The sequence below is a fragment of the Protopterus annectens genome, chromosome 8.part0 (genome assembly GCF_019279795.1).
Source record: "Protopterus annectens isolate FY-2018-M chromosome 8.part0, PAN1.0, whole genome shotgun sequence".
Taxonomy (NCBI): Eukaryota; Metazoa; Chordata; order Ceratodontiformes; family Protopteridae; genus Protopterus; species Protopterus annectens.
In genome coordinates, this window is record NC_056741.1 from 1,026,259,288 (window position 1) to 1,026,271,628 (window position 12,341).

At 38.5% G+C, this 12,341-nt stretch overlaps 1 protein-coding gene across 1 annotated transcript in view; it reads left to right on the forward strand.

Annotated features, from left to right (window-relative positions):
- The first annotated feature begins 524 nt into the window (after positions 1–524).
- GRAMD1A (GRAM domain containing 1A) overlaps positions 525–12,341 on the forward strand; it is a 1,293,980-nt gene continuing 1,282,163 nt past the window's right edge. The window contains exon 1 of the mRNA XM_044079359.1: positions 525–851. Coding sequence (XP_043935294.1) covers positions 844–851 — 8 coding nt within the window. The 5' untranslated portion in view covers positions 525–843. The remainder of the gene's footprint in view (positions 852–12,341) is intronic.

The following is a 12,341-nucleotide window of genomic DNA, read 5'->3' on the forward strand; positions in this document are numbered from 1 at the left end:
TTTTACCAAAATATTAAAAAAAAACTTTATAAGGAAGTTAAAAAAAGATGAAGAAAAATGAGGCAAAATGTAGGACGTACTGCAAAATCAGCGACATCGAGACAATCGAGGGGTATGAATAAAGATTTGTGCGTGTCATACCTCTCAACCTCATACAGCAAGAAATCTGGACAAAGCCATAAACAATGGGGGGAACAAAGGCCCAAAAATAGGGACAATTTTTAAACATTATTCCTACAAACTTAAAAAGTTAATATAATAATACGTTTTGCATTAGCATGAATTGTCTAAAGGAAATGAAGTCCAAAACTCAAACGTCTGCCATTATTTTATTACTTCAAGCATCAATGGTTTGCCGAAAAAAAATCAAAATTTTATGAGGGACAAACAAAAAATACGAGGCAAAATCTAGCCAGTTGGGAGATGTAGTGTTTGTTGTAAAAATGGTTTGGCTGTGTGGCACTAAAACGGTGGTGCTGTAGCTTTAACGTAGCTCTGCTGCCACTTTTTAGCTTGTGATGTATTTCCTCCACCAGAAGAGGGATGCTGGGGGTTAGCATAGCAACTTGTTCTCATGTCTGAGGGGAAAAAGAAAGTGTGTCTGCGTGTACTGTGAGAGGCTGAGGCGAGGCAGTGAGAGGAAGAGGAGGATTGTGAGGGGGGAAAACGCAGAGTGATGGCGCTAGACCGAGGACGAAGCGTGCTACCGTAGCCGATCAGCAGGCAGCGGGTGGGCTTTTGCCGGTGAATACCACCTAGGATATTGGGAATGGTATAGTACGGTTCCACGCTCGGGGATCGCAGCCAACAAAAGAGAATCGCACACCGCTCAAGTTCCATGATATGTTTGAGTGAGTACAACCGGGATTCACTTAGCTACCTCATACTGTTGCATGGTTGATCCGTTATGTTTGTGTGCTGATTCCGTCCGGCATACTGTAAGCAAACTGAAATCAGCATGGTTGCCACCTTTTCAAATGCCCAAAGTGGGGCATTTTTTTGTAGAAAATCAGATTTTGCAGGACAAAACATATCCACGGTCAATGCAAAGAACAGAGCCTCACTTTTTGCCAAAATAAAAGCGTATCCTTGTAGGATAGTATTCTGGTTGAATATGCTATTTTATATGACATTTAGGTTTTTCAGATAAAAATGTATGCAGCAATTAAAATACGCGCATGATTTTGTTACCAAAATCTGAAAACATTTGTCATTTTTTAAGGGTTTTTCCCCCTGCAGGACACAACTAACCAAAGAGGGACAGGTGGTAACCCTATCCGTGGGGATCAACTGTTATGTGGGTATTGTGACACATGACGGATACAGAAACTGATGGCATAGGGATAAGGAAAAGTCCAATGTTGCTGTGCAGACTTGTGTCTTTGTGTTGGTACTAATTTAAAATTTTAGCATTTCAGCATGTAAACTATGCAGCTGTGAAATTGATCAGTGATGCTGGTGGAGGGGTTGGCAAAGCGCTGATGTACGTATTTATGCTGCCAATAGCTGGGGGTGCAGCAGACCTCCTAACCTTCTTGATTACAGGAAACTTGGATGAGTGGCAGCGGAAGACTGAAGATTTATTGCTAGGGGGTAATTTCAGTGCTAGCTAGTTCTCTTGTAGGTAAACAAAGATGCAGACGTAAGCCTTGCAAACTTTACTGTCGTCTCGTGTAGCACTGCAAAAGCATTTCTGTGCAAACCTTGAACCTTACAGTTCCTTCTCCGCAGCACAGCCCTTTTGTATTCTAAAAACATGACTTTTCCCTCATGAGAAGCACACTTAAATTGAATTCGCAAATTTGTTTTCTGTTTATGTACTGCATAATGCTTCTGAATTACTTCTGAGAGATGCACTGCCTGCGTGTGTATATGACATACGTTTTTGTTATCTGAATTACCTGTTTTCTTTGTTTTTACTGGTTTAAGTTGATAGGCCGTTTTGGTCATGACAGCTATAACCCCAGCACCAGTGAATGCCTAGTCATGTAGTGCTTCCTGTGCCATAAATTCCAGATGATTTTTTCCCAGTCCAGATACTGCAGAATATTAAGTTTGGGTTGTGATAGTGGGGACATTTTTGAAGTGCCCTTCGCCTTTCATATTGCCAATTAGAAATACTTGATATCTTATGTGAGGGGGTGCTACCTTTAGATCATTGTATCTGGATTGTCTGATGTGGCCTGTCTGTCTAACACAACTAAGGCCACTTGATGCTTGCAGTGTGCTTGAGATACAGGACTAGGGACATAAGCTTAACATTAAGTACAATGCAGATAGTCTAGTAGACGTTTTAGGTTTATTACTTTTTATCAAGATTGATTTGTAACTGGATGTTCAGAAGAAGATGTTAAAACAAGAATCATCAGCAGGTCTCTTAAAAGCAGTGGCCCAGCTGAATTAGTAGCAGTTATGAAGTTATGCCAAACCCAGCCTTCTTTAGATTTAAATAATATCTGCTGTGAAATCTTTTTTTTTTTTTTTTTTTTTTTGCCACACATGCAACATTCTCAGGAAGTATTGTGACTGTTAAGGACATGTAAAATGCACAGTAAATTCAGAGTAGTCATCAACATCTGGAAAGTTTATGAACATTTAGTGTTTATGTATTTATTTATTTTACATTTGTTTACTGGGAGATTCTGACTGGGCAAGAAGCCCACTTTCAGAGGAGGCCCAGGGTGAAAAGATCCATAAAGATTATAACAATAGTTGTAATAAAACACAGGTACTTTAAATACTGAACAAAATAATTTCAGCAGTGGATAGACATACAATAAAGTGTTGGATATAAAGTAATAGTAACTTGTATACTAGTACAAGCTACCAGAAGATCTTATAAAAATTGTTACAGCCATTTAGAAGTAGCTGTTACCACTGTGGACTTGGGGTTGCATTGAGTAGAGTGGCTTTGCACTAGAATAAAAATAGAATAGGCTAGCCAGCGGTAAATAAATGAAAGAGTAATGACTGTCATGAATATGCACAGGTCCACACAGAAGCTGCAGTGTCTTAATTCAGTTTTTGTGGATGACTGCTGTAGTTTGGAAGTTTGAGTGCAGGGAAGAGCATGGCTGAGGCAAAAAAGTGCTTTAGAAATTGCTCTCTATTTTGCATAATTTACAACCAAATGCAGAAATAATCTGTAGTAATTTTTGTGTGAGTTGCAGATTTTTTTGAAGGGTGAGATTAAAAAACAATGGTGTGGGTACCACTGTCCTTCTTTACATATTTTAGAATGGAACCAGCAAAGTCTTTAACTTCCACCTGTAGGAACTGTAGAACTAGAGTTCTGATTAGTATAGCATGACATGCTGTCAAGTACACTCTGTACAGTTTGGACTATGCATTTTATTGTGAAGACAGTTGTAACTTATTTGCAACATGAATCTTCAGTCTCCTTACAGTTTTTTCCTGTAGTATTACAAAAGTATGTAACTTATATTTGAAGGTCATCACAGGCTCATTTTATTTGTTTATTTGTTGCTAACTGTGTAGGTGAGCTGAACAAAAGACCCTTTGCCAGTGTTGACCTTTGCTTTAAAGAGCAAGTAGTATGATCGTAAAAAGTATACACAAAATCTTCATTTGATAAAATAGTTACTGTAGAATTTAAATGCGTGAATATTGAAAGCAGTATAAGAAAATGAAAAAGCAGTTACCGGCATGACAGGAGTGACAATGTAAATGTAGACTAACATTTAAAGAAAATTTACCCCAGAACTACCCCCTGTACTACTAATGGATAGATTCAGCTCTTAATTGGTTTATCCTATGCATGGGTCCACTCAAGTTATGTATGGCATGATCCCAGTTATTCTCATTAGGGATAATATACAGTTATCGACCAGGGGATGGTCAAGGCCAGTCTATAAACAAATGAGAGGTTATTTCGAGCGCAAAAAGGGAAACTAGCCAGGCTTAAAATGGCCCACAAGGGCAGCTAGCCTAGTACTTGTCTATTAACATAAATACATATACAGTATTGTAATTCACATAAATGAAACTACAGTATCATATCTAACACAAACCTATTGGCAGCAATGTAATTTACAGAGAAGTGAAAGCACATTAGCAGAAGAAAAGCAGTTATTACAACCAAGTATCAAAAGACTTGCAACAAATGGAAACTGAAAGAAGTTATTTACAGCACCATTTTAAATAGATTTGTGTTAGGTTGAGAGAGTTAGATTGTTATAATACATTCTGTACAACATTGCAGTCACTTTCTTTGTGATATATTCAAGTTTAGAAGCTCTGTTACAGAATAGTTGATGTACCTTGACATAATACAGTTTATAAAACATTGCTGTAATTTGTCCTTTTGGATTAAGAGATTTGAGGCATACCTGTCAACCTCTCAGAGCAAGAAATCTGGACAAAGACATAAATAAAATTGTGACAAATGCCCAAAAATAGGGACAGTTTTTAAATATTGCTCTTACAAACTTAGAAAGTTGACAACAGGTTTCACATTAGCATGAATTTTCTAAAGGGTATGAAGCCTGAAACTCAAATGTCTGTCGTTATTTTCTAACTTCAATCTTTAATGATTTGCCACTAATTTGCCAGAAAACTACAATTTTATGAAAAACGGAACAAAAATCTGAAGAAAATCTGTACAGTTGAGATGTATGGGCAGAAGTACACCTGGCAGGTGTAGCAACATTGACTTAGACCTGATCCCTGAAATATTTACATTCTTTGTCTTTGGGGGGGGGGGTGATCCTTTAACTTGGTCAACCTGTGTTTTCATTATTGGGTTTCATTCCGGATTCTGTGTAGGTGTAGACAGTTACAAAGAATACCTTGTTTTAAGTGAGCAGGATTTCTAGTATATTTACAATCCTCTTCAGGTGTACATATTTAAAGTAAAGGTAGAATAAGTTTTGTATACTTTGAACATGAGGAATCGGTGGTTAAAGTGTGGTACAGTGAAAGTGAGTAGGAAAGGACAGAGTAATATGTTTAGTACTATATACATGGTCTGTACACAAAAAGGAAGGTTAAAGTAGTAAAAATAATTTGTAAATGCCAAGCTTGTCAGGCTAGATTCCCAGTCCTTAAGAGTCCACTTAAGAAGAATATGTCTGGCAGATCTTCCACTTAGTTTTTGAGTTGCATCTGGATGAGGACAGCAGGCCATAGTTTCGTCTTACCTCATCCAGACAAAGAATAGAAAAAGCATTTTTGTAGGGATGACCCCCCCCCCCCCCACACACACACACACTTGTACATATTTGCAGGAACACAAAGAAAGGAACAATTTCCCAAAATAAAGGAATCTCTGCAGGGGCACACTTAAGATACCACAGTGTCAATGATTTTTAATGGAAAACCAAAACCGGGTAGTTTAGCTTCATTGAGCTTAACTTTATCAGATGACAGCTTGTTCTGTTAAAGTTTGACAAGTGTATTTAAGCCATCTGCTGCAACAACAGTCTTCTGGACCAGCTTACAAGATTGTGTGGTAAACATTTTATAGGGAACAGGATGCAAACTGGAGTTGGCAAGCATCCAGGTCTGACTGGCATGGTTGCCAGGATTCTGTGACTTCATAAGTTGCCCACCCTGCTCTTAACATCTATAAAATATATCGGCTGATTCACAGGCAGTTAACTATATGAACATTGCATCTAAGCTTTTATTTTGAAATAGACAATCTCTAAGGGCGAGGGAAATTACTGATGTTGGCTCACTCTGAAAAGAAAGGTACCTGCAGGATCTGTTGGGAAGTATACATTACCTCTTTTTAGGTACTTTTCCGTTAAACCCCTACCATTTCGCGCTGCTGTGTGTGCTGATATTTCGTCAGCAGTTTGGATTGCCATTTTCTAAAGGAATGAACTGTAGATGGAAAAGTGCCATTTGCACTTATCCTCTGTCGATGGCAGCATTAGTAAGTGGCAATTGGTTTTGTCGAAGTTATATGAGATGCATCTTACAGCAGTTTATCCAAAGTGGCAGCTTTTAAAATGATGACAACTTTTGGTTCTTTTATTAAGTCCCCAAAAGTGCAAGTTGAAGAAGAGCACTTAGGAGGATCTGCCTAAGTCACTTGAGTTGAATAACAAAATCGAACAATTCATCAGTATTTCTTCAGAGCTGGCTTTTCCATCTGTCTGACGCATGCCGGTCATTTGGGGGGACACTTTGGTGCATGGAGTGCTAGTATACTTACAGGTACTGAGTTCAGGGGAACAGAGGAGAAGAGAGAATCCTCTAGGGGAAGACAGTGAGCCAGTAGATTTGTAGCTGTTCAAAACTACTTCAGATATGACTTCAAGTGAAGGAGGACATGGATGCAATTAAAGATTGATAACCGCTATGTCTGGATGAATGGCTTGACTTGTATAGGGTGTGAAAATGGCACTTGGACTTTATGGTAAATATTTACTGTTATCTTAAAAAGCACACGTACTAAGTCATATTAATGAAGCTCTTGTGTTGGTCTTTCGCATTTAAATTAGCTGGAAGCCACTATGTCAATTGTATGAGGAATTATTTTCTTGAAGGGCACTTGTGATTGAAATATAACTGTCTTTTAAATTCCTGATTAGTAAGCCATGTTTTACAAAGGTAAAGAAAGTGTTGGAAAGTAAGACTTTTTCTCATTGTATTAATAATTGTCCAACTCGCTTACGGTACAGACATGAAAGAAGCCAATCCAAACTGCCGACCAAATACTGGCAAAACACAGCAGTGTGAAGTGGTAGGGGTTTAATGGAAAAGTACCCTTTTTTATATTTCTTGTTTGCGGATGTTGATTTATTCGACAAGGTGTCATCCCATCAAATGCTCTTCTTTGTATCATTTTGCTCTGTAGACAGTTGCTCTGCCCAGTCTCAGGATTTTGTTTATAAAATGCATCATTATGGAAAACTGACACATAAAATGTTGATTGGCAAAATGTTGTTGACTGAAAATGGGAAGTAATTTGTTTGGAAAACTATCTTAATAGTTCCATGCAATTGTTTCTGCTTTGGAACATTTTGCATTTAGTGTTCTGAACGCCAGTAAAGTTTCTGTTTTTTTAGTCTCCTAGAATGAGTCATCAGATTGTGTAGTGCTATGTGTAAAGAAACCACTTTTCAAAGAAACCTTTAAGAATGATTTAAATTGATGCTTGCTCTGAAGGCAGGATAGGGCATGGCAACCTGACTGCACAGACCTTAGCCAGACAGAAGCAAGTCATAGGATTGTCACAGATTCATGTGTGTATGTATGTCTTTGACCAGTGTAGCCTGGTGTTGCATTTTTTGTCTGTTTCATTTCTGATTCTGAGGTGGAGCCAGGGTAGACGAGAACAACCAGGAGTAAAGTAGTAGAGAGTGGCAAGAAAAAGACATCCTTAAGATGGCTCTCATATTATTCTGTTATAAATGCTTGATTGAATACTTGGTTTGCAGTTACATATCGAGATAAGGATGTTGCCATTAAAGGCTGGGAATGCCTTTATAGATTGGTTCTGTATCTTACACCCACTTATGGCTGGGATAATGTTTAGTTCTGCCATGGCCCTGAATAGGATCCCATTCATTTAAAAAAAAACTGAATGTAAGGATGAACTGAGGAGTCTGTATGTACAAATAATAGATGCATTTTTAAAATTATAGCTGTGTGTGTGTGTGTGTGTGTGTGTGTGTGTGTGTGTGTGTGTGTGTGTGTGTGTGTGTGTGTTTCCATCACTTTTTGTCAAAAACTATTAATTTACTGTTTTTCACAATTGTTCCACTGTTTTATACAGGACAGTTGTACAATCTTAATTTTCCCCCTTTTCCCCACTGTTTTCATCCAGAGTTTTATCTATAAGTTAAGGAGATATAGAGGCTTGGCAGCCACCCCTTGTGGGGGAGGGAGGGGACGGTTTTACATTTTTTTTTATTCTTTATAAGTTACATTTCTGTCAGTTAAAGAACGCAAGGGAAATGTAATTAATTTTATAGTGATTTAAAACCAACATAATTACATTTTTAGGTTCTGATGAACCGGTGTTTCTTGAACAGAAGTATAGTTGGTTACCAAATTTGAAATGTCTGCAGTAATATTCCTTTGGCATAAGAGTGGTACCTCATGTGAAGTATTAGTTTGTTGCCCATACGTGTCCTGAATTGAACTTTTGGGTTAAAGCGCAAACTCTCAGACTTGTTAAGTTAACATTCACAGCTTAATATGGGACTGTCAGTATGGACTTTTTTCTGACTATGAAATTGTTGCAGGACTTCTTGCCATAACAGAATATGTACATGCTGAATGTACTGGTACTTGGTTCCTTGGCTTACCAAAAACATTTAATACTGTCAGACATGACCTACTTATCCTTGGCAGACTCGAGTCATCAGGTTTACAAGCTATCTTGAAGACAGATATCTGGTTGTGTAATGAGATTAAAGCCCCTTCCGTCCATCTGCCAGTCCCCTGGCTATTCACACAGCCCTGCTCTTTGCTCATTTATTTTGTACATTTTTTTTGTATAATGTGTAAACACAGAGGGTGCTATTGGGTTAGCCCAGTTCTCTGAAGATGTGACACTGCTTTGTTTAGACTGTTCTGTCTTTGCTGTAATGTCAGCATTGCAGCATGGATTTCACAATATGCACCCAGGGTGCCATGTTCGGGGCTTAAAGTAAATGACCACAAAACTTAATGCAGACTTTAGGCATATAAAAACTGATCAGAGGCTTTGCATGCTATATGGAGTTGAAATCTTTATGAATGAATGTCAGAAAAGCTACAACCCTTGCTTTTCAACTTCTATACATACTAACCTTGTCACACATTTCTTACTTGTTTTCCAGTTTATGTACATAGGATCATACGAGGTTACTAGGCTATTGGCTCTGAGGCCCTTGTAAGCCTAGCCATGAGTTTACCCCATGTTTAGACAAGTCAGCACCCAGTGCTCCTGTCCAGCAGGGACATGGGTGGAATCCCAGGGGTATATTTTCTGTTTCCCATCCAGTTATCCAGGTTGTGCTTAAAAAAGGGTAAAGAGGTATTCTGTTTGATGTGGAGAGGGAGTCTGTTCCATAGATGATGGAGTATCTAGGACACAAATCTGTCCCGCCATCAAGTCCTGTTGACGTCACAGACCAGGTTGAGGCCACATGTGTGGGTTACTCGAGTGGAGCTTGACTTGCGGATATGCAGCAGTCCCATCAAGGTAGGGTTCATGATCGCCATGTGCGCCAGACAGGGGTCACCTCTGAGGAGTCTGTATGAAACTGAGTAGAGGGATAGAGCTTTTAGACTTTCTGTGTATGGTAGATGTTTGAAGCCCTGGATTCTCCTGGTGAGAAACCTCTGTGGTCTCTCCAACTGCTGCATGTGCTTTGCGAGGTGCATGCTGAAAAGTGTGTTGTACTCAATAATAGGCCTTATAAGGGAAGAATACAGGGATGTTATGACCTCCTTGTTCTTGGATGAGATACCCTTACTTATGAGGTGGGCCATGTAGAAGGCTTTCCGTACCACGTAAGCAACATGGTGGTCAAATGTCGGGTTGCTATCAACCTGGGTGCACAAATTCCTTATGACTGATTGAGTGCTTAGGCTGTTGTTATTAATGTGATAATTTGTGGGGACATCACTTTTTGTCTTCTGTTCAACTTCCAGATCTGCTTTTATCAACTTTTCTTATCATACCTCTCAACTTCTTAGCAGAAGAAATCTGGACAAAGCTGAAAATAATGGGAAAACAAGGCCCCAAAAATAGGGACAGATTTTAAATATTGATCTTATAAGCTTAGAACATTACTGGATTAACAGGATTTGTGTTGGTACAGATTTTCTGAAAGATATGAAGTCTGATACTCAAACATGCCATTTATTTAGGGAATTAAATCCTCCATGATTTGCCAGAAAGCCACATATTTTATGAGGAACAGACTAAAGATACGAAGCAAAAATCTGGATATTTTGTGAAAATCTAGACAGTTGAAAGGTATGCTTCCTACCCCCTGCATCCCATAATTTTTTACTTTGGCCTCTTTCCTGTTTTTGCACATTTCCATTGCCCTGTCACCACCTCTCTTCTTACCATATGCAGAACCTTGCTTTGTTATTCCGAGGAAGCATTTTCCCTGTGGGCCTATCCCTTACCAATTTTCTGTCGTATGTCTTGCATCCTTCTATGATACTCGCTATGTCCCTTTGGCTTTTCTTTCCTCAAAGCCTGTTTGATATTATATTCATTATTCTGACACACTTCTAAATTGCATTTTGTAATCTAATCCCATATTTCTAAGTGTTGGCTGTTACTCTGATGTACATTTTACAGCCCTGGTACACATCCAGTTAGCATCCATTATACATGTTTGCTATATGAAACAGAGCACCAAGTTTACTTAATAAACACTAAGCTTATTACTGATACTTTTTTTTTTTTCATTTGTGTATACCATTGTTATGACCTTAATTTGTATGTGTTGGACAGTTTGCATGCTATTTTATTGTTGTGCTTTTGTTTATATCCTAAATAATTCATGGTGTACCAGGCATACAAGTATGCTAGTCAGGGTGTATTATATGGATTCCTATTACAAGAACGAAAGTTCACTACTTTTGAACATGTAATAGGAAGCCTCACTTCTGCGAAAGTTCACTTTAACGAAAGTGAACTTTTGCGTAAGTGCACTTCACCGAAAACACCGCAGCACAGTGGAGGACATAAAAAAACAAGCTATGTCCTCCACTATGGTGCGATAGTCACGGACCTTAGGGTTAGGGCAAGGGTTAGGGTAAGGGGATAGTTAGTAAAGCTATCCCCTTACCCTAACCCTAAGGTTCGTGACTATCACACCATAGTGCAGGACATTGCTACATTGCTATCCCCTTACTATGACCTGTGCCCTAACCCTAAGGTCCGTGAGTACTGCACAGAAGTTCAGTACAACACCCGTTCGTTGTACTGAACTTTGTGTAAGTGCACTGTCGCTGCAGTGAGCATTCCATGCACTATTTCGATTTAGTGAAAATTCGATCTAGTGTAAATTCGATCTAGTGTATGGAACCCGTATTATACACATGAAGCTCTTTAACATTTGCTTGTTTCTTTCTTTTCATTGTCATTGCACTTCCTGTTTATTTCTATGAATATACATACTTCTGTGTCCGTAGAACCTATATCTATGTTATTGATATTTGGTTAGCAAATCTTGTATGCTTGGAGCTTTCACCCTAGGCCTGCCAGCCGACAGAAAAACAACAAATAAGTAAATAACATTGCTCCATTTCTTTAATGATACTGGCTTCATTGCAAGCACTAATGTTCATGCAGTGTTCTTTCTACATGTTGTATTGGGAGTTCCAAAAAAGGGAAAGTTGGGAAAAAGTGTAGTTATGATAACTGTATATGTATACATGTGATGACACATCACTGCTGTTTGCTAATGGTGGTATTAACTTGTGCTATCTCTCATTCCCTGCAGTCACTGTTTAGGAGAGGTTGGAGACATCTGAGTGTCACCAGGATCTGTCTAGTGTAAGTGAAATGTGGAAGTTGTTTTACAGATGTTTTATCAGACAAATATTGCACCTAGGTCTTCTTGACATTGAATGTGAATCTTAGATTTTACCGTAGGTTTAATGTTTCTACACACGTCAGGTTCAGCTTGACTGTCATTTTTGATGTGTGTACAAATGGCACACTTCAGAGACATATGCCTGGGAAAGTTTGGTCTTTGAGCTCATGGCTGAGACTGACAAGCCTGTCCACTAACGTTTCTGTGTCACATGTCAAGAGAACCCAAGCCACTCCACCATGACAAGGTCCCTGTTCACAGTGGAGCGATTATTAGGAATGTTGCAGATTACAGACTTTGAGGGCCACCATATACTAGTCAGAGACTGGCTTTTGCTGACAGATCAGCTGGTATTAGAAGTAAATGGTTTCTTGAAATAGTAGGTTGTCTGTGCATGTCATGTAGCATTCCTCACATTACTAACAGGGTTATCAGCAATGTCTGTACATTTACCAGAAGTCCTGCATCTCTGCATTGCAAAGATATGTACCTTCAAGCTTTCACAAGCTGTATTTTTACTACTCCAGACGTAGTTTATGTAATTTCAAGTATGTACTCATTTAGTCATTTATTATAGTGCTCTGAAAAAAAATAAAATGCTGAATAACTATGCAGTTCATACAATGGTCAGATTTATTTTTGCATTACTGATATGGGTATGTAGCATATTTATTGTTAAATATTACTGTAATTTATTGCTGCAGTGTTGGGAATCCTGAATACTTCTATTAAATTATTTACATTTTCTTAGTCACAGGTACATTTGTATGTGGGTGTTGTCACACATGGAAATTTTATTTATTTATTTATTTATTTATT